The sequence below is a fragment of the Melospiza melodia genome, chromosome 16 (genome assembly GCF_035770615.1).
Source record: "Melospiza melodia melodia isolate bMelMel2 chromosome 16, bMelMel2.pri, whole genome shotgun sequence".
In the NCBI taxonomy this organism is placed as follows: domain Eukaryota; kingdom Metazoa; phylum Chordata; class Aves; order Passeriformes; family Passerellidae; genus Melospiza; species Melospiza melodia.
Window position 1 is genome coordinate 9,070,380 of NC_086209.1, and position 23,008 is coordinate 9,093,387.

Genomic DNA, 23,008 nt, shown 5'->3' on the forward strand with positions numbered 1-23,008 from the left:
GCAATTTTTTGAACTGCAGAGTTGGGGGAATTACGTGTTTTTGACAGTTGTTGTGGCCTTCATTGTTTACAGAAGTCATAGGTTGAAATAATTTGTGGAAATAACATCTCATGTAATATTTCAGAGCATATTGTTGCTTCTGTGTTGCCCACTGATAATACTTTGCAGGCTGTCTTACTTTTGGCTTTGATTTACAGTATACCACTGCTGAAAGTTGGCTTTTTAAAATTCTATTAATACACTGTCTGCTGGCCATCAGTGGAAAAGTGCCTGATAATTGTGAGATGAAGCTTACATTATCACACTTGTAATTAAACTCTGCAGAGAGTGTAGGTTCATGACAGCCTGCACTCACCAGGGTTATGCTGTTCTTCTGTGTTAAATATTGTGTTTAAAGTCAGAGAGCTTCCTTTCCATTTGTATGTGCCTGTGAAAAGCAGGTGCCTGCTGGTCTCTGAGTTCTCAGGGTTGCCTTACTGAGGTAGAGGGCACAGATCTCCAAGTGAGAAGAGGTACTTAGGGCCATATGTGCTGACATGGTTCTGTGTCCAGTTGAGTGAACAGACAACCACTGTGTACCACAGAGCATGTGAGAAGCCAGTGGCAATAACCCTCTGGAATGAGTAACTCCCACCTCCCACTCAACAGCAAGTTGCAGTCATGAAGGGTAAAATTTTTAATGGGGGTTCCACCTATAAAATCCACTAAGTTTTAAGAACAAAAATGCCCTACATGCTGACAACCCTTTTGGTGAAAAAATGCTTCCTAATAGCCAGTCTATTGCAGGTGGAGAGCAGTAAGGTCTCCCCTGAGCCTCTTCTTCTCCAGGCTAAACATCTCCAGTATAAGCATCTCTCAGTTACACCATCTCATTCCCTTACTGCAGTACAAGGTTCTGTAGGAGTGATTTCAGAGCATCCTGCATTCCTGGGGAGGTAGGAAGTGGGGTGCCAAACTGACACTTAAGAGGGTGTACTGAGTGCTTTTCCCTCAGACCCAGGATGGGGGCTCCCTGGCCTAAGGAGAGTTCAGGAATGCTGAAGAGGTTGCAGGACTGCTGTTCTGCTAATTTGGGCCCTCCAGGTTTGTGGTTGACACTGCTGCTGTGACATGGGCATCATCCAGTGCCCAGTATAAGGCAGGTTCTGCTCACCTGCCAGGCAGCAGCAGAGGGAGGGGTTTATTCTCATCACTTTGTTGCAATTTCATATCACTGGAACTCCTTAGGAAAAGAAAGAGATGTCCGAGCCAAAGCTGTGTTGGAAAGCCATTTGGAAATACATAAATATTGAACACATTTATTACATACACATGTATATTCATATATAGCATATAGTATATAGCATATTTGTGTTCTGAGTCAGAACTGGGCTGAAGAATATTAAGGCAGTTCAGCATTGAACTTCACATTACAAACTAGAAGATGTATATAGATATGTGTAATTTATGATGGTGTTGCCCTCCAGAGGTATTAATAATGTTGTATGTTAGAACTCCTTTTTGTTTTCAAAAATGCTTTTGTTAAAATATAAAATTGAGGTATTAGCACTGTGATCTTGAAGTTTTACTGATTATCTCTGTTGAAATTGTGGTAAAATTATTTTAACATATAGATATTTTGTAATTTTCATACTGGCTCATGGATTTGCCTGGCATGTCATCTGTATATAGATGAGATTTTGCTGAAACTTGGAGCCTTTCATGTTTCTAAATTTTATCCAAGCCAGTAAAAGCTAGTTGCTTTGAGTCTGCCTGTAGACACTGACTTTACAAAAAACAAGCACTTTAATTTGGATAAATCCTGAGATTTGTTCTAGTGGAATATATGTTTATTAGTAAAATGGTTTGTGATGTAAACCCACAATAACAGAAAGTCCAGATGAAGTATATAAATCTGAATTTATTGAGCCAGACTTAGTTACTCTGTGTGAGTCAGTTCAGTAAATAGGTCTGTAATGATTTTGTGCACACAGTGCCAGGTTGTTACTGCAGGGATCTGTTGTTTAACAGAGCTGTTTGCTGCCTTCTCTCAAAGGGCAAAACTGAATACCATACTGCCTCTTTAAGTGGAAAAAAAACCCCAAATTTTTGTTTTAATGATGGGTTAAATGCTTCTCCTTATTTTGTTAGGAAGGAAAATCTTGTTTAGAAGAGAGGAGCATGCCCTAGGGAATACATGGTTTTTGCATATTGCATGTGTTGAGAATGTAATCATTCTGCCTTAATTTTTTTATTTATTAGAAACAAACAAGCAAAACAAAACTAAAAACACTGGTTTTATAATTGTTACTTTATTATTCCTGAGAAAAACCTTGCTAGACCCTTGGACCTAATGGTAGATGAGTCTGTTTCCTTAGCAACACTGCTTGAAAGAAAGCAAAGGAAAATGCCACAAATGGAAGGACAGTCCTTAGATTATTATCTTTATGAAAGGAGGAGAGCATAATGATGCTCTCCCAAAGCTTTTTCAATAGAACCAGGGTTATCAAATATTGATAACCATTTTACTGTTTTGCTGGGAAAACTGAATTACAGAATATGAATGCTTTGGCACAGGAGAATGCATTACTATGTTTTATAGAGTGAACTTACTCTTGGAATTGACTGTTTATGAAAGGTATATGAAAAGTTTATAATTAAAAATTACTAGAAAATTGCTATATCTAAATAAAATGGCTCAATGGAGTTTAGAGGGGGTTTTACTGAGACAAACTTACTGTCATAAGTTTGAGGTCTCAGCAGTAGAATTTGGTGTAACTAAGGAAATGGCTGTATTTGAAATACTTATTTCATCTTCTTATTTAAAAGACATGCATTAAAAATGGGGAGTTTCAAAATGTACTTTTATAAAATTCATGCTTAGAAAAAGACATGCTCAAGCAAGATAACTTTCATTAGTTAATGTAACTTGTGGTATTTGGAATAAATCAGATGTTGCTGGAATTTGATTGAACTGGTGCTACCCAGCAGTTACTCAGACTTTCCAGATGGGTTTCAGGGAGGAGCCATCTCATTTGTGACTCCAGTCTTTGCCATGATGATCTTGCATTTCATGTTCTTCCCACAGTCTCCAATTATGTGAATAAAATGATGCATGCCCTGTAAGTTCAAAGACAGAGTTCTTGTTGAGTTGAAACACTAGTTTGGTTCTAAGTCAGATATTTATTTGTCTTTGGATATTAGTTGACAGAAGTGTTTGGGAGGGAGGGTGGATGTAGGGGAACTGGCCGCCCTGGCTTTCCTAAGAAAGCTCTGTAGTGCCATGACTTACTTTTCCTTTACTAGTACGGGTAGTTGTTGGTACTTTCATGGGTTTTAGTTAGCTTTTTAATCTCTTTATAAGATAGTCTTAAGGGGAAGATAATCAAAACATTGCCTAAAAGTCTTTTATAACAACATTTGCTTTGAGACTTGGTGACTTACTGATTTGTGAAGTGCTGCAGAGGTGTGCTGAGCTGTGGGCCAGTTGTGCAGAACACAAGACAGGACTGTGCTCACAGCAGGCAGAGGCATAGGTGGAGTGTGTCTCAGAGCCCTAACATTGTAAAGAAAGGATTTGTCTATTTGGAAACAGGACAGAATGGAAAAAGTTGGCAGAGAAGTTACCTGCTTGTGGATGAGTTTTTCTCTGTCTGTTCTCAGCTTAGCAGTTGTTAATTTTTAATATAGAGCAAGGGATGTTTTCCACAACTTTCTTGTGAGGGTAGTGAAACATCCCACTGCACAGACTGGCCAGTGCTTATATGAAATAAATATGAGACATCTCAAGTAGGACTCTGGGAATTGAAGTGCAGCTGTGGTATATTACATAGCTTGCCCAGTAGAAGTATACTTGGGCTCAAGGAACTGTTTTTTACTGAAATCTGGTGTTTCAATACCAGTTAGCAGAGATTAGGCAAGGTCACAGGAAAAAGAATTGTCTCATGCTTACAAGCTGTTAAAATCTTTAAACTCTGCAGCTTTGTGTGGGAGGCACTGTGGGAAAGGAGTCTCTATTAAAGTCTTCAGTCTGTCAGCACCTCCTCCATTTAGGTGTTTTCTGATGCTTCCTTTTAAGACTATAAAGAAGAAATAACACAAACTGGGTGTGGGGAACTGGGCTCCAAAAGCCCTTGTTATCCCTGTTCACTTTGACACAAAGGTGTTGAAGCTTTTGAAATTGTTTTTTACCATTTTCCATAGACCAGAGTAATGAGAGTTAAAATGCTCTTGTAAACTGTAGCAGTGTTTTCTGGAACTTTTAAATAGTACTGACAGATACCTGTTTCTAAAATTTGTTCCTGTTGACACCAGGAAGAAAGAAGTTATGTCGTTTACAAGAGCTGTGCAGTTAAGATGGAGGAAAAGCTCTTGGAAGAAGAAATAGCCTTTCCACTGCTTGGAAGTCTACAGGCAGCCATATAAATGCTGAAGAATGTCTGAAGACATCTGAAGTTAAGCACATTTCTGAGGTAGTCCTAAAGTCTTAGAGGCCCAATGACTGCACTATTTCAGCTTATATCATGTGTATTTGTGAGCAAGTAACCACAGAGTGGGGAGGGAGAAACAACACACAGGGAAGTCTTGAAAGACTTCTTGAACTTCAGAGTTTACAAGTGACTGGAGTTTTACTCCATTTCATCTCCAGTTCATTGTAGAGGTATATATATTTACCTGAAAATAACTAGGTTTTTCTTTTCTAACATTAATTTTAAAATATATTAGGAACAGAAGCACTCCAGGTTTGTCTATTTTCTTTGAATTGCAGATGCACTTTTCAGATTCTGCCATTTTCAACTGTACTCCTTAGAAAAATGTATGGAGTGCTATACACACTCTAAATGAGTGTATATTTGTGATTGCCTTTATTTTAGAAACAAACTGAATGTACTTTGTTTATTTTTTTAGCTCTGTAAATAACTGTGTGTTGATGCAGTTCACAAAGCATCAAATGCTGTGAAGGTATGTAAATAAACCATTACCTAGGAATATTCGTTGTATAACCAAAAAATATTTCCAATCTCAAAGATTCCTACCTTTGAGTTTTCAAGACTTTTAATTAAAACTTTTCTAAATATAGTTATAATTTACATGTGGAGAATAGCTTTTGATCATGGTGAAGAAGAGCTTTTTTTGGCCATCAGTACAAATTTCTGTAGGACTGGTAACACTCAGTTCTTCAGGCAAGGATATTTTCTGTGGGGGAATGGTGACATGTGCCTGTGTCGTAAATATAATACGTAGGCTACAGAGTGTCAGCTCACATGCTTAAATTTAGGTTCCCTGTTCTAGTGCAATGCTATAATCTTTATTTCTTAGTGCAGATTACTTGCATTAAAGGGTCAGTTGTCAGGCAAGCAGTCTCTCAGGTTGGAGAAGTACAGTATATAAATAACTCCCACAAGAACTTGGGGAAGTGGTGCAGATGTTAAGAAATGCTCTGCTGAGCCTGGGTACAGCTCCTGGGAACTTCTCATCTGTCAGAAGCTGCAACCCCAGCTTCAGTGAAAGAGCCCTTTGTGATCCTGGCAATTACTAACAGTTGTGGTTTAAGTCTGTATATTAAATCAGATATTGCAAACTTTTACCAGCAAGGAATGGTGACTTTTTATTTTTACTGTATTTTCCAGTTCATTGGGATTCCCTTAGTTCTCATTTTACAGGGGAAAAGAAGAAAAGCTCCTGGTTTGTTTTTTTTTTTTTTTTTAACAGTACAGCGTTCTGGTACTTCTAGTTCACGTAATTGTATGAATTCTGTAATACCACAAACTGAAATAGGTGTCAGACTTCTTGTAACAGGCAATTAATTTGCTGCTTTAGATACCAGGCTAAATGTGAGTAACATTCTCAGTGCTTTACTGATAAATAAAAGGCAGATTAGAAATACATTCACACTGGTACATTCAAATGGTATTTCTTACTTCAAGAGACTCTTAATTTCTTTCATTTAAGCTTGCTAAAGTGAATAATGTAGAATAAAAATTATTTAGCATGTAGTAAAAGGTTAAGCAAGTATTTTCTTTAAATATTGGCTTATATCCCGTTAAACTAAAGCATCAACGTAAAGCCAAAATATAATGTGACTCAGTTGTAGAAATGTTGAAAGAGATATGTCTGTATGGAAAAAAAAATATGTTCTGTGTGCATATGTGTATGCATTTAATAGCTTCAGTTCTTATTGAATTAGAGTTAAAAGAGCTGCTTGTGTTATCTCTAGGCCAGTTACTTCCAGGTATTGTTAAAGCCCCACATGTAATGAGTTCGTTTGGCCATGAAGAAAAAATGCTTGTTATATAAGTGAACACAAAGAAGGAAAAGGAGAAATGTAATTTTAAAGTAATTGGGAGGTCATTGTAACCTTGATTCTACACCAGGGCATCACTGCTTTTCACCAGAAATATTTTACATGCTCTGTCAAGAAATTGATGGTAGTTTTGTTTCTGTTCCAGAAACTTCTGCACGATTTGCAAGCTGGTTAGCTGGCCCTTTCTCATCTGTGCTGAGGATGCATTCTGCAGTTTGCTCACTTAGAGAGGCTTTTTTCCTTTGACCTAGACTGCTAATCCCTCATTGCAAAGAGCAGCAGCTGTGCTTTGTCTGTGAAGGTCTCTGCACCGCATGCAGCCTCGTTTGCCAGAGCCACCCCTCTTTGTGTGCTCAGCTTTTTCAATCACTGAAAGGGTGGCTTTCTGGTTTGTTGCTCAGAAAACCCTCTTCAGGTTTGTGGAAGTCTACAATGCATGTTCTTTTTTTTCTTTTTTTTTTTTTTCCCCAAAATGTGAATTTCCAAGTGCTGTTACATATGATTTCACAAGTCTGTGTTTGACTAAAGCATTCCTGACATTCAGGAGATGAAACATTTCATGAGTCGCTTTTTAAAAAGGTGATAATCTATTTCCATTTAAATATTAGCTACTTTAGATAGATGTGTTGAATTGTACCTCTAATGGTATGATTATGACTAAACCAATATTTTGTGTGTCCCCACTGTATCCTCATTTAACATTGAATAGTTGGGCTTCTGCTGATCTTGGTACAAGTCCCATGGTTAAACATATGTGGCAATGCAAGATGGTTGTGGTAGTTAAAAGCTGAATAGACACATGGACAGAACAATCCTTTCCTGGTTTAGGCTTTACTGCAGTGAATGACAAAACTCTACTCCCTTCAAGGCAGAAGAATTTGGTCTGTAGTTTCTCTAAGAAAATGTGATTTAAATGCATTCCTTGAATACTTGAGTTAAGTTTCTGAGGCTACAGACAGATGTAGCCTAACCTGGACCTTTGCCTTTATTTCAGAACTTCTTTTTCATTCCACTTCAGCTGGTTTTATTTGCTACTCAAAACCTGGTTTAGAGTGAAAAACATATACAGAGTGGCAGCTGGCAGACTTGGAACTGAATGTACTGTTTAGCTGAGCTTGCAAGCATTCTATTGCTTGGGCATCTTGACCTTAGATAAGAGGGGTTTGTGAGTGCCCCATCCAGGCAGTTCTGTAAGCTGAGTAGGTTGCAGGTGGTACAGAACGTGCCACCCCAAGTAGACAGAATTGTGACAGGAATCTGGAAGGAATAAAAGGATGAAATCATGACCCACTCTCATGAGTGAGAGAGAAGTGGCAGAGTTGCTAAAAGGAGAATAAGAAGATGGCTTACAGACAACTTCTTTGTGTGTGGAAGGTTGAGGAAGGGAAATGCAGGATGCAAGCTTCCAGATATATAGAATGTGTTTATGTATATAAAACATACTCTGTTCATAGCTTGATCTGATAATGAGATTCATATATGAAATAAAAACCTGCACACATACAAAATGAACAGAAAAAGCCTTTGTTGTTGCCTTAAACGGGAATTAAGTTCTGTTGATGCAGCAGTTCTGATGGCTGCATTCTAGAATAGCATCATGATAGCAGGAGCAAGTGCCTAGAAACCAAAAGTCTCATGAAGTAAGGAGAGACCATTTCTTTCCCTGAGGTCTTGTTACATGTGATGTGCCACAAGGGACTCATCTTGTGCTTATCTTTTACTGTATTTATAAAAACACAGAATTAGTAAGATTCTATGAGCTCATTTATCATCCTCTACACTGACAACACTCAGATCTGCATCCCTCTGCAGATGTACTTGCAGGATGTGTAAGAGATTGTTTAGCTAAAAACCAGTTGGTTTGAACATAATCCAAGTTGAGTTGTGATACTGATGGAACACATCTTGGGAAACAAGCCAGGATATTATCCTGTGTTCTGTATTTTGAGTGGTTGTATTCCAGTCTGTAAGGCAGTGTGGACCTTGGGTTATTCTCAGTTTATGTGTTTGTTGAAGAATTTCAAGGTTGGATCCTGTCACCTTTTTATTTCTCAGACTATATTTGCTAATGCCTTCATATTTCAGCATATTTTCTTGTCTTAAGCTTTTTCTATGAACCATTTACTGCAACACCTCATGTAAGAAAATATGATTGAGCAACCTAGTCTGGTGGAAAGTGCCCCTGCCCACACCAGGGGGTTGGAATTAAATGATCTTTAAGGCCTCTTTCAGAGCTATTCTGTGATTCTGCAATATTTGTCCTTCTGAATTGATTTACTGCATTTTACCTTTTGTTTTCCTTATATTGACCCTGATTATATATATTTAATTTGTCCACTGTGATTTTAGAGTCCTGATAAAAAAACAGTTTCAGTGTTTGTGGCAAACAGTACTGAAACTGAGCAATGAAGATTCAACCATCATATTTTTATATAAAAATATAGAGTTTCTGGTGACAGAAGAAATAGTGAGAGAATGAGTACTCTTTTGTTCTAGAATCTCAGCAGCATAATTTAAAAAGACCCTTTTTTTTACAAGCTGCAGGAATTTGAAGATGTAAATGTTTACATTATCTTCCTGTATTTATATATAACTACATTGCTGACACATTTAGAAATGTTTTTCTGTATGTACTTAAGATGAGGTCTTTTCAAAGTTCATAATAAATTAAAAATACCTCATTAATTTGTTCTTTTATAAAATTGTGGCTTGAATGCAGCTTTAGAGGGAGAGCAATATTTTGTGAATTGCTTAAATGAGAGTTGAACTCAGCTATTATGTGGCCTCAAAGATTTTGTCTTGACTTCAGTATCTGTTTTGTGGTAAAATAATGATCTTAGGTCAATATTGAGAGATGTGCTGGAGATGTAAGGAATTCTAGAGATTTCTATTTATGTTCCTAGAGATTTGAGTGCTTAATGTTGCTCAAGCTGTGTGGTTCTAAGTGTAATTGAGCAGTTCATTTTTGTTCATTATCTAAACTTTGCCATCTGCTGGAAAGCCTTTTAGTGACATTATAATTTAGTCCAGTTGGAGCTCAATTAAGGTTTTCTGACTAGTCTGTTATCATGTATTCACCAAACAAAAGCCTACACACCAAACCCTGGTCAGTTTTGTTGCTCAGTTTTTAAACAAGCGTCTGGAATCACTATGACAAGCCTGCTGTGTTATGCTGGGAGAACATTTTAAGTGCTGTGGATTTAGTTTTTATGTAGCAAACGAAGACATTTCTGGAAATTGACACCTTTCAGCTTCCTGAATGTTTGACACAAACTGTCACACATTTTTGAATTCCGTTGTCATTTATCCCAGCAGGATGTATGGTGCAGGGACAGGTGAGGGACAATACAGAAGTACAGGAAAAGGCAGAAAAGAAAATCCATAAACAATACAGGAAAAGGCAGAAAAGAAAATACATTATCAATACAGCAAAAGGCAGAAAAGAAGCTGCTCCCAATGAAGAAACTCCTGTGTAGAGCTGCTGACCTGATGTTCCCTTGTGGTCAGGAGATGTTTGGGGTCTGTGCTGAGCAGTTCCCAGTGCAGGCAGCTGTGGGGTGGTGGATGTCCCAAACTGCCTCATTGTGTTCCTGCAGGATGGAGTGGATGGAACAAGCAATTGCAGCTCTCCACCTGCACGTGGGAATGCCCAGTAACTGCTCTCTCTGGGCTCTTGGGTGCTCCAAGCTGCCCCTCTCTCACTGCCCTGTGTGATGGGAAGAGTTTGGATTTAGCACACCTCTGTCAGGGTGTAGCTCTGAGCTGTTACTGAAGCTTTGCTGTGTCTTGAAGTTAACATAATTGAAGATTTTTTTTTTCTGGTGTAATAGGGTATATTGTATAGTAATGCAAAATGATACCTTGTGCCCTGCCCAGATTAAAACTGTGAGAAAAATGGAGTCTTTACCTTATTTGACGTTTTGAAAGGCCAGTAAGTCTTTAAGAACCACAGAAGCACTGTAGTGTAAGATTTCTGGTTTCAGGAAACAGGAAGTTAAAGCCATAGAAACTTGACTCTTATGAATGTAATCAGGAACCTACAATATCACTTTGTGGATCTTAGTTTTAACTGAACCTTTTGATGGGAGCAGGTTGCAAGTGCTGTGACTTTAGTGATCATGCTTTTCCACTTGAAGTCCATAACAGCACATACACAGAATTCTCCTAAACTTTAAGAACCTATCCATACAAGCCTTTGTTGTTTCCCTGATACTTTATGTCAGAAAGAAAGAGAAATTAATTTCAGGCATCATGTCCACACAGTGTAACATCATCATGGCATAATGATGAACTAGGTTTATTTGGAAAAATCCAGCATGATAGAATATTTCTGTTATCAGAGCAGTAGAAAAACACGTATTTGTTTCGTTCTGCCAAAAAGCCCTGAATTTATGGGAGTATTGGTTTTTAGAGCTTCATGCTTGTGAGCTTGCTTTTCTTAAAAGAGATTTTGTAATGGTGAGTCCGTGAGGAGTTGGAGTTTTCATCTGCAATGTACCCAAGGCTGACAGACCCAGCTGAAGAACCAGCAGCAGTGAAACCCCCAGGAGCTTCAGCCCATGGTCACTGGGCAGGTGCACATGAGCTCTGTGTCCTAACAGGTACTCACAGTGACTGCAGAGTCCTTGAGCAGCATCTCACACTGTGTCAGTCCTTCTGTGTGCTCTGGAGTGGATCTACACTGTGTAGCCAGAATAAGAAATCAAATAAGGATTTGTCTGGAAATTTTAAGTACGCCTAGAAATATTCTGTAAAAGCTTCTTTTGATCTATACAGCTGGTGGACTTTCTTATGGAAAAACAAGGGCCCAGAAGCTTACCAGCAATATAAATATGGTTTGATTTTTAATTGTGGGTATGGTTTCCACAATACATCTGTGTGCATAAAAATACTCTTGAAGCCATTAAATAAGGAGAATGTATAGACAGCTTATTTTTGGAGCTGCTGGCTGTCTGAAATAGAGACCTAATTGTCTTATGTAGCCAACATAGGTTGCCTTTTCTGATGAGCTTTTCTAAATGCTTAATTTATATACATGCTCTGATTTCTCTTAAAAGGAATGGTATTTTTTCAAAGCTAAAATAACTCTCTAAAATAAAGCAGCAGGTTTTTCCTTCTTCCTCTTAAGTTGCATGTCTGATTCCAGACAGATTGGGAAAAGAGAGTCCTTCTGGCATACTTCACTTCTGTGGAGTAAAAAAATAAATCAATTGATTCAAGAGCCAGAATGCCAGATCAGTATTTTATTTGTCCCATCTGGAATGCTGTTGCTGTTACCTGCTGCACTGTTCTGATAAAATCAGCTGAGAACTCCAGAGATGTACCTCTGTGCCACACAACAAGTGTGTATTTCTTTTTTTATCCTCTGACTACCACTTACAGCATAATGTGCAGGAAATATAAATGTTGTTCTTTCCCATTCTGTCTCCCAAATGTAAGGGAGGCTTCAGGAAAAACACGTCATTCACAGTTGTTTTGTTTCCTGGAAATTTTTCCAGCCTGACCCAAAAAAAGAGCAACAATATAAATAAATGCTTTTTGCTTGCATTCAAGTGATTTGATGTTGTGTTTAAATTACTCCTTGAAATCTCCATTTAAATTGGCAAAATTCTGCTGGTCATAAATAAAAGTGAGTAGTAGGGTGACCTGTGGGTTTTGTTGGGCTGTCTGATGGCAAATGCTTATGCTGACAGCTAGGAGGATTGTATTCATGATAATTTCTACTTTCTGCAGTAGAGCACACTCTGCCCTGCTTTTCTGGCTTAAAAATTAATTGCATGTCGTGACTTGGAAGCTGTTAGTTTTCTCTGGTCTCTGCCAAACCGAGCTGAGAGCTGATTTTCATTAGGAAAATACTGGTGGTCTGCTTAAGTGTTCCTTAATTTCTTCCTCTTGAAGTTACTCAATGAAGAAGTAGAAATCTGAACTAACTTCACTGCTCGGTAACCCAGCAGTGGAACAGTAAATACTGTCTTTTTATCTTGTTCTGAAACCCTGGCACCAAGTGTCTCTTGCTGTTGTCTTTTCTTTACTGTTCCCTAAAACCCAGTGAGTTTGCCACTCATTAATTTAAGGAGGTTTTGAACTAATTGAAGTACAATAACTCAGCCCTTTGGGTTGGATTCATTGACAAAGGGCCATTTCTTTGTTAAATACATCTTCAAATGTAATTCTACTAAGCTTAGTTGGATCAGTGAAAAAAAATTGCAAAATCTCTCAGGGTTACCTTTATTGAGCTAAATAAATAGCTGGTAGGATTTAAGTCTCTTCCCTACCATCTGAAAGTAGTGCCAAGGTACTCTTTATCAGAAGAGGGTAATAGTTTGTAAAATAAGATCTTTAGCCTACTTTTCATATGTGTACTGATGATATTTGAAGAATTGTTTAGATGCCATAAAGTTGTGGTTTAGTTTAACTGTGTTCAATATCAGAAACAGGTTAAGAAAAAAATTATTACTATAGAGTGAACTAAAAAAGTAATAGAAAATTAATTTTTCTATTAAATTTATATTTCTATTTAAATTGGATTAAATTTGTCAGTTCTGTTTGATTAGGCTTTTAGGAGCCACATTTATACAGGATAGGCTGAGCAGACTGAAAGAGAGGCTGTCACAAAAAGTAGATTTTTAGGAATCAGAGGTCTTGGTTTCTGTTCTCAATTCTGCCACTGACTCAGTGTAAGCCTCCTAAATTGCATGAGTCACTTAATGTCTCTGCCTCATTCACACTTCCTATAAAAGTGAGTATTGCTTACATCATGCCCAGTGTTTGACAGCTTCCTTTGCATCTCCTCCCCCCCATGTCATGTTTAAACCTTTGAAGTCATTTCCAGCAATGTACAGAACTGTATCCAGTTTTATCTAAACTCTGTCCAGTATAAGTCTGTAGATGTGACTATCCCCAAAAAAGAGCTTTAGTGGGAAATTTCACTGTTAATGTTTGTTGTTGAATAACAATGAGTAAAACACTAAGAATTCAATTCATTTAATGCCACCATTCATCTGCATCAAAATCCTTCTTTACTATTTTTGATGCTTATATGCTATCAGACTTCTTTAAAGGATCTTTTTAATTCAATCATTTTGAGGCATTTCTAAACAGAATAATTAAACTCTACTACTACTTATTTCCCTAATTGTGCTCTACTGTTTGTTACCCATCTGCCATATCACATGTAAGAGCCCTAGGTTCTCAAAGACTGAAGCTGACTTTTTAAGGCATTTTTATAGCCTACAGAAATTATGGATGGAGAACACAATGTATTTCATTTTGCTTCACCTGCACATACTATCATTTCAGGTTGTTCTAAGAGCTTCTGTAGTGATATTTTGTAGAAAACAAGATGTAGTCTTAAGGAACATAAATATGTAAGGAATATATTTTTTTCCAGATCATCATGCTGTTTGTCACAGCAACTCATACTTCAAACAATTCCCTTTTCTTTTTATACTTTCAGTATCTTTGAAGTGTTTGCAAGCTTTTCTATATCCCATATACAAAGAGGAGTGGTCCTTGGAAAATGAAATTACTTACAAACATTCCCTATAGCCAAATAAACTTCATTTGAAGAAAAGCTGAGATTTGTATAGTATGCCTCAGCTGAAGAAAAACTGATAGTTGAGTAACACTTTGTTTTGGCTTTTTTCCTAACTGGCAATTACTTGATCTTAGGACATCCAGGGCTGCATAAATATTTAACTAGAAAGGCCATGCATATGCGTGCATGCATTTGGTATCTAAAAATAGTTTTCCTTGAACAGGATTCAATTCTGACTTTTTACATGGAGCAGACTCTGTGTGGAAAAATGAATGCCCTTTTATTGGCCAGCTAGAATTCCCCTTGCTTGGCACTACCTCTTTTCAGTACTATGTACTTCCATTTAGTCAGCAGCAATATATGTAATCTATTTCTGGGCATGAAAGAATAAAGAACAGATGGTCTAGGAAATGCTTTTACAATTATTGGGCTTTTTCTTTAAAAGTAGTTTTGAATGCCACCTAATTTTTCCAACTTCTTTTGCTGATTATTTCCAATTACCCTTCCTTAATTCTAAGTTTAACATAAAAATTGTGGAGTAAATATTTTTTAAATATGGTATTTAACATGCCAGATTTCATTAATTTTTCTAACAGAAGAATTCTAAGGCTATAAATGTACAGACACATACAAATTCTCCTGTGCCAGATAAGAATGTTGATGACCCACAGTTACATGGTGACTTTTTTATTCTGAGTTCAGACCAGTGACAAGCCTTTGAGGAAAGCAGGCATTGCCTTGTCTTGTTTTGTGCTTGCTGGGAGTTGGTTACCAAGAGGCACATGGCAAGTGCAGTGACATGGCAGGGGGGGCCCAGGTCTGAATTTCCATCCATCAGTGTTTGTGTAGTGTCTGAGTTGGATGGTAAGGGCCTGTAGAAACTGTTTCTCTTTCTTGCCCAAACAGGAATGGCAAAAGTAAAAGCTCATGCAAGGATTTTTTTCCTTGCTGACTGCATTGACATCTGCTGACACTTCTGAGAGTGATGCCAGTCTGTCAACCATTGACAGCTGAGACTTGTATAAAGTGGAAGCTGCCCTTGAGGAACCACTGGGCACCATCCACTTGTTCCACTGGCGCCATCAGAACAGTCATAGGTGGTGATTTCTTCACTACCCACAGTGATGAAGTTTAAACTCAAGGACTATGGCTGAGTTCTGAAGAGAATCATCTCTAATGCCATATGTCTCCTGCTAGCCAGGCATTGGGAAATGCAAAAATGAAAGCAGTTCATCTGTGAAGAAGTTTTACAGAGCTGGTGTGCTTTTAGGTTTTGCAGAGGTATCTGGAACTTACTGTAGAGTTTGGAACCATGGTAGCAGTAATAGAATGATTGAGAAGATGACTGGTATTCTAACTGTAATATAGAGCATGATAAAACAGGTCTTGGTTTTTTAAGTAGTATGTGATGTCCAGACTCATTAGGAAAAGGTTACCAAGTTTTAAGATAGTTATTCTAAAGCTGGCACCTGATAAAATTTTTGTTTCATAAATTTTGTTAGGAGACAGTATTTCATGTGTAGCTAATCAGTATATGCTCTCTTGTTGGCATTTCCCTTCAGTAGGTTTTGTTCCAGTTCCTGATTGTCAACACAAGTTTGTCCAGGTAAATTTATGTTTTACTTATGAAACAACAGAGGCAAAGCTATTTTGAAAGCTGGAAAGGGTCTGAAGAGAAGCCAGGGAGGATTAAAATCACAGCAATATCTGTGTAGAGTAGTCACAGTGGTGTCAGAGGCTGTTACTCAAATCTCTGGTCTTACTCTGCCTCACTTACCTCCAGCAGCAGGAGTTTTGAGACAGGATCTGTGCACCAGTGTCTGTAGCTGTGAAGGCGTTGAGGAGAAATTTTCCAGCGTGCTGTACAGATGGAATAGCACCTGGCAGTTCAGCAGGAGTTAGTTATAATTGAAATGGCTCCATCATTTGATAGCAATATTTCAGTTCTTGTGAGGTGGTTACGTGAAGACAGGGTATTTGTGCCAGTGTCATTGCTGAAGAATGGAGCAGGGCAGCTGAGCTGGCTGCTCAGCATGTGTTGGGCCCTGCATGGCACTGCTTTCTCTGGAACTGAACCACTTGGCTGCCTCTGTGTGCCCGAGGCTTTTTCACCTTTGTGAGCCTTCCTGCTCCCAGTGTTCACTTGAAAGTTTCATATCCCAGCTTTTTACAAATATTTAAATATGTCATTGTTTCAGTCATCTTGTTTCAAATTATTAGCTCAGCATTTAGGTAGGGTAGCTGAGCTGGGGTGTCCTGCACAGGGCCAGGAGCTGATGATCCTGATGTGTCCCTTCCAGTTTAGCATATTCTGTGGTTCTGTGAGACATGGCTTACACGAGCATGGGATGGGGTTTGTTTCTGCACAACTTGAAGAATGTTAAATTACAGATGGTTTATCATCTAGCAATGCCAGTGCAGCAGATCTTCAGTGAGTGGGAATTTGCTGGAGACTTCTGCTGCTACCTTTGTGGGGATCAGGCTTACACCCACAGCATACAGACAACCCTTGCCTCAAAAAGTTGAAATTTACAGTAGATTTTTGCAGCTATAGGAGTTGGAATTCAAAGAGAAACTCCTAGTACCAAGTTGTGCAAAAAAGAAAAAAAATCTTTTGAAGGTTTTAAATTCTTGCATTAGGGAAAGTGTTTTGCTTGGTAAGATGGTTGCATAAATTTCAAGAAACAGATTTACATTAATATTAACAGTATCTGTGCATACAGTTGTTTGTGGGGATAACTGAATTTGTTGTTTGTTGATGAAATAATAATAATGCTTGTCTGTCTGGGTGCTTCTCACTAGAGTGTTCACATACATTGGTTACATGACAGGAGACCTCAGGGAAATGAGCCATCTGCGAATGTGCAAACCTGTAGTAGCAATGTATTTGAAGAGGATTAGAGGTTCCAATAATATTTTTTTATTAAAAAAGGGGGGTAAAATGTTACAAGTGTGTATACATGAACTTAGAAAATAAAATTCAGAAGAGCTTTAAAGTACAGTGATCCCATCCCTGACTCAAAATACCTAAGCTATAAATAACTGGATTCCTAGAGAGTATTCTAGGAAGGTACCCCTGGATATTTGCTGTGACCATGTTCTTGTACTCACTCATGTTGCTAACTGCTCTTGGTAAGGACTTACTACTAGATAGACTTAAAGCTAGATGGACTTTTGGTTTGAGCTGTCCCTGTGTTCTGAGTGTTCCCCCTTTCACATATGTATGTTTATTTATTTTCACCACCATGTGGGGGGATTTGAGAGCTGAATTAGGTTATTGGTATTTTGGGATGTTGTTGGTACGCTGTGGCTATAGGAGTTAACTCTGATGTTGCTCTGAACACCAGAGAGCAGAGGATGGTAACTCTGCCTGGTTCCAGCAGTTTCAAAGCTGGCCTGGAAAATCCCATCAGCATTACCTGCTTTTGATACATCTTCAGAGGAAGTAATTAGTTAAATATCATAGGTCTTATGCTTTAAATCTCTTTAGTGTCCCCAGTTCTTCACAGGTCTGTGTAGAAATGGCGTCTGAATTTCAATACTATGTTGTGTTTTGTAATATCTGCAACAAAAAATTTGCTTTCCCCCCACTCCAGAAAAACAAAGGTTCTATTTTAACTCTTCAGTTTATGGTACTAGTTCTTGATGGGAAACTATTTCTAGTTATACATATGATGATTTCCTTTAGTTGAACTTTACATGTTGTGGTTTTTTTCTCACGTGTCCTTACGTGGTTTGCTGTTATGAAGTTCTTTTGCTCTTTATAAAAATTCTGGTGAATTCTGGTGCAAAGGCTGCAGCCATTATTCTAACACCTTGGCCATGGCTGTGATTATATCAGCTAAGGGGCACCCACTGGCTCTGGGCCAAGTAAAACAATTAAGAACAATCTGATTGTTAGATGAAACAATGGGACAGGTGAAGAGCTCGGTAGTATTTCAGTAAGTCTCTTAAATTCTCTTTACTCCTCCAAAAGCTCAGTTAGCAGGATCACTGTTTTTGCTGGAGATGGTCATGTTTGTATTCACATCATATTTCAAAGCTTAAGAGAATAAAAGATTGAGATGCCATCCTCACATTAACCTTCCCTTTGCCAATTTAACTGGTTCTTAACCAAACTTATGCAGGTAGGTTTTACAAGTGTTCTTACTCATGTGTTGCTTGCTGTGTGTTTGCAGGCGTGCTGGCCTGTGCACAGGTAGCTCCCTCAGTGTGGGTTTTTCCCCAGTAGGTCTGTCTGTCTGTAGAATGGTATGTCATCCATGGATTAGCTGTTTGCAAGCTTCCCTGTTACTAATCACATCTGCTTTGCAGAACTTCCAAGTCCTGTAGGTGTACAGGTCTGTAGAGCCCTTGGATGTTTTCACCTTTTTATATTCTCCTTTGCTAGTAAGCATGAATGTTAGTCTTTTTTAGAGAATATTCTGCTTGTTTGGATTTTTTTTTTTCACTGAATAATTAAGTTCTACAATTTCATTACTGTATTAAGTGTTTGATCACTGCAGGCTATAGAACTTCCCCCCTTCACTTTGTGTTGAGAAGTTTAATCCTTTTTGAAAGGGATTTACAAGTTGCAAGTGGAGGAGGTATTGCTTTTGTAAATTTTTTTAAAAGCTTTCTGCTGCTGTAATAATAAGATTGTCACAGTAGCAAAGCCAGTTCAGGAAGGAATGACCCTCAGAACATTATCTGATTGGCCAGCCAAGAACCAAAACAAATGTCTAAGGAAAAAGCTGGAAATGTTGATCAGAGTGTATGTTACACTGGTGACTGGGTAATCAAACTGGTCATCATTTCATCAGGATTTTTTTTTCTCCTTTATACTCTTCAGATTAGATCCTTGAAATTAAAAAAAAAAATCCTTTGAAATTCTGTTTTGTCTTCAACAGTGCCCTTAAAGATAGTCGTTTCCCCCCAATGACGAGGGATGAGCTGCCACGGCTTTTCTGCTCAGTGTCTCTACTCACTAACTTTGAAGATGTGTGTGACTACATGGATTGGGAGGTAAGAATGTCAGATATCTTTCATGAAAATGAACATCTGTAGCTGAAGTAACACTGTTCAAATTATCTGCATATATTAGTGTAGCTGTCACTGTTTGTACTCTGTACACATGGGTATGTGCGTAGATTCAAAAGACACTGTGATAAAACTGTTGTCACCTCAAGAGTCTGAGCCATGCAAATGGAATAAAGTTGTGGTTTTGCCCACAGAGATGCTCAGAGTGGTCTGCATGGGTGTCTTGATGTCTAAGACTCCATCAAGGAAGGTGTTGTCTGAGCAAGGCTGTCCTGAGGTCTCATTTGCAGCATCTACCTGGTAGATCACTCCTTTGACTCTGGAAAGGGCTGTTCCAGTATGGAAGTTAACAGTCTGATGTGTACTTCCAGAAACAAAATGCACAAAATTGCAGTCCCAGAACAAGCTGCTTCATTTAGCTTGTAGATACATTCATCTTCCCCCAAACGTGGTTTACTTGCAGAGTGAGTGTCCTGCACAGCCCTCCCAAGGCCTTTTTACAGTGAGGCCACAGAAATCACTGCTCACACGCTGCTTACGCGTGGAGCTGAATATGCTCTAATTGCCAGGTTCCAGGAAACCTGCATGCATCCTCTTGGAACAGCAGCCTTAAAGAGATTGAAAAGCACATGCTGACGTGTGTATGACAGTGTATGCTGATGGAAGTGTTAGTCTGTAATGTTCTTTACCCAAATTATTTAGCATTAGATGCTTGCAGAAAACAAGGTACTTGACTTAAGATGAACTCCTCATCTCGGTCATCATGTTGCGTTCCTCATTTCTCTTTGAATCTGTTTTTGAGTGGACATATGAAAAATTTTGAAATTGTCATAGAATTGCAGACATTATAATGCCAGAGACACCACAAAAGCTGCAGTATTTGCCTTTAATGATAACGTAGCCTGACTAAATATTTAGAACTTCTTAGGAGAAAAAGAGACTTTCTGTTGTATTTAGAGATGAAAAATGTACATTCAATAGCTTTTCCTTAAAGAAAAGCTGAAAGCAAAACCCAAGTTCAAAAATCCACTTTCCCTTGGAAAGACTGGTTTTAGCTTTGTTCCTTGGGCAACTGCTGATTCATAACTAATAGGAAAAAAGGGAGGCTTTTACTTTCTATGCACTTTCTATATTTTTCTGCAGAACTTGTGGGACTTTAACAACAGTGTAAGTAAGCATAGTGCTGAACTCTAGTGTTTCTGATTTCTGATTGATTTTATGGATTCTTACAGTTGTTCTTATTGGAAACCCCTGACTTACAAGGGAATAATGTAGGGGTCAAAAATATAAAAGGCCTTGTGTTGCTTAGTTGCTCTCTCCTATTTCATTTAAGGTTTTCTAGTGATGAGTTGTTAAAACCCTTCATAAATTCCTACAATTATAAGAAATGGTCACAAATTTGGTTTCCATACAAAAGGATCCAGAGGAGGAGAGTGACATATAAATATGAGATTATAAAATTTGTGGTTGTTAGTCCTTAAAAGAGTGATTCATCACTGTGTGCCTGGCAGTGGGATAGCTTATGTCACCCATGTGTCTTTTAAGAGAGCTGCAGTTATGCAATATTAATGGCAAAAGGACATTTCAGGATGTCTGGAGTGTGATGTAAAGAGTCTGCATCTGTCATGCTGGGATCATCCTGAAAAACATCAGCCTAGGTAGGAGTCCCTGCTTTTGTAGGTGTGCTACTGATGATCTTGTGGGAGCCAGGTCAGCAATTCGCTGACACAGGTCACAGTATTTCAAAATTACCAATTCAGACAAGTCAGTGCTTGGAGAACTTGGAGACAATGTCATCTGAAGTCAGGAGTGAAGCTGTCTGAGACAGCTCAGGGGAGTGTCTTCTCTGTGCTGAAGCAGAGTGATGGATGTTTTCTCACATTAAAAAATTACCTTCCCAAACAAAATAAATGAATATTTCAGCTGTAAAAAGCAACGTGAAACCCTTTAGTGGCAGAAACTTCCATCAAGTAAACAGAGATTCACACAGAGATCTGTGTGAATTCACTGCTGTTAGTTCCCTCATGACTTCTCATATGACTGCATTTTCATCTTTTATAAAAGTAATTAGAGGACACATCTTTAAAGGACCACTTCAATACCATGTTCACAAGGATGCTTCCTGAAATACAGCTTAGCATTCTTACATACCTGTGACTTTGTCTGAGTTGCAGTGCTGAGCAGATGTAGGGCTTGGAAAGGAACACTGGGAGTGTAAGAGCTGCATCTCCAGTTCTGCTTCTCAGAGCCCGTGACAGACCAGTGTGGCCCAGTTGCTGCTGGGATGGAGCTGCACAGTTGCACAGCCTTTCCACCTCAGAGAAATGGACAGCAGGAAAAACTCAAACATGTGAGGGTTTTTGGTGATACTACTGCTTTTTTATTAAAGATCAGACAACAAAGGACTAGTTACAAGATAAGTCATAAAGACCATTTATTTTTAAACATGTGCTATTGACAGCAGTCATTCCTTCCCTACATAAACTAATTCAGAACTGATTCTGATCCTCTCCTCATTTTTTATTAGGAGATCCTAAAGCATTGCAATTGTATGTAATTATAACAAAGAACTTTTTTGCTAGACTTGAGCAGTAGCTCTTTCTTAAAATACCTTGAGAGAGCTCTTGGCCCCAATGTTGCTGTTCTTCAGTCAAGTAAAATCTGCAGAATTGTACATACTGTCTTGATACAAAAGGCCTTTAACCTGTGTGCTCTGGTTTAAATATTAGCTTAAATAGCTGTAGCCAATAATGTTGCCTGAAAGGCAGTTTTTCATTGTTGACAAAGTGGGTGTATTCAGGAGTTGTGGAAGTTCTTTCCTGCCTGCAAGTGCAGCAACACCAGTGGCTCTCAGCTTCTGTTCTGTAGAACTGAGAAGAAAGTCAATATATTATTCTCTTTGGACAATATGGAGTGATTCCATGTATGTAAATGAATGATTATGCTTGACATGAAATAGAGAACAAACCTCCTGAGGAGTCTTTTTCCCCTGTTGTTAAATCAGAATGTAGTATTTAGATGCTACTAAAGATGCTCAGAAAGAAGCCAGCATATTTACTGCAAATGTGGGGCTAAAAAGCTGTGGAATTGAGCTAATGCCAAGTGGGATCAGCTTCAAGAAAGTAGCAATAGTCACTTAATCTGAAGGTTTCCATTTCCAAAACATTTGTGTACAGTTATTTCCATAGTATTAGTCAGGTAAATAAAGGGAAAAGTTACTGTTCTGTGGTATCACAAGGAATACTGTACAAGTTCTAGGTCAGCTTTTTTTGTTGGAAAAAAAAAAGGAAAAAACCTTTTTTCTAGTTTGGTGCAGAGATTGAGCTGGCAAAAGAAAGGCTATCCCTAACCCAGAGCAGGGTGTCACAGTGCCACTGGCACATGGGCATGGGCTGTGCAGCAGGTCTGGGGTGCAGAACACAGAAAGTGAGTGGACAAAAGGAACAGGCAGATGCTTGTTCCTGTCACCAGGGGGGTGTTGCACTGCTCCAGGTCTAGACCATTCCATGTGGGTTCTCTGTAACAGGCTCTTTGTTACCTGCTTTAATGTATTTCTGAACAACTGGTTTACAATTAATTAATCTTAAACTAATTAGTGGTGATTGCATGCAAATAGCTTACAGATTTCAGTGCAGTAGATATAACCTAGCAGAACCATTATTTGGATGATAATTTACTCCACAGAGGAGTTCCCAGAAACTGAAATGTCAACAAGGCCTGATGTTGAGGTGCTTATCCAAATTCCCCATGGACAGTCTAAATGAGAATAATGTTATTTCTTCCTCTCAGTGTGGTTGGAGAGTCAGTCCAAAAGGAACAAATTAATGAACTGTTTTTGGAGCCTTGGGGCAGAACAGTCCATCAGGAGAGGTGCTTCAGCTTTGCTGTCAGAGGGGGCTTTGGAACCATTTTTTTCTTAGATATATAAAGAGAGAGGTATTGTGGGCAGTAATCTGGCTAGTGCCATAGGCACTTGGCAAAACAATAAATGTGACATGTACATGTTTTCTCTCATCCCAAGGTGTATGGGAATAAAGAATAATGTGTATAAATGAATATGAATGTGTTTAAATACACAACAAAGTCTTAAGTTTTGTAAAGGTAATTTCAGAAGTAAAATAATGTAGTTTAATGCAATCCTTAGATGTAATGAAATATCTATTAATTTA

General features: G+C 38.4%; 1 protein-coding gene across 2 annotated transcripts in view; it reads left to right on the forward strand.

Annotated features, from left to right (window-relative positions):
- Positions 1-23,008, forward strand: part of AMMECR1 (AMMECR nuclear protein 1) — a 97,359-nt gene that overhangs the window by 62,678 nt on the left and 11,673 nt on the right. For both annotated transcript variants that reach the window (XM_063170546.1, XM_063170547.1), the window contains one exon: positions 18,710-18,824. In XM_063170546.1, the coding sequence (XP_063026616.1) occupies positions 18,710-18,824 (115 nt within the window). The remainder of the gene's footprint in view (positions 1-18,709; positions 18,825-23,008) is intronic.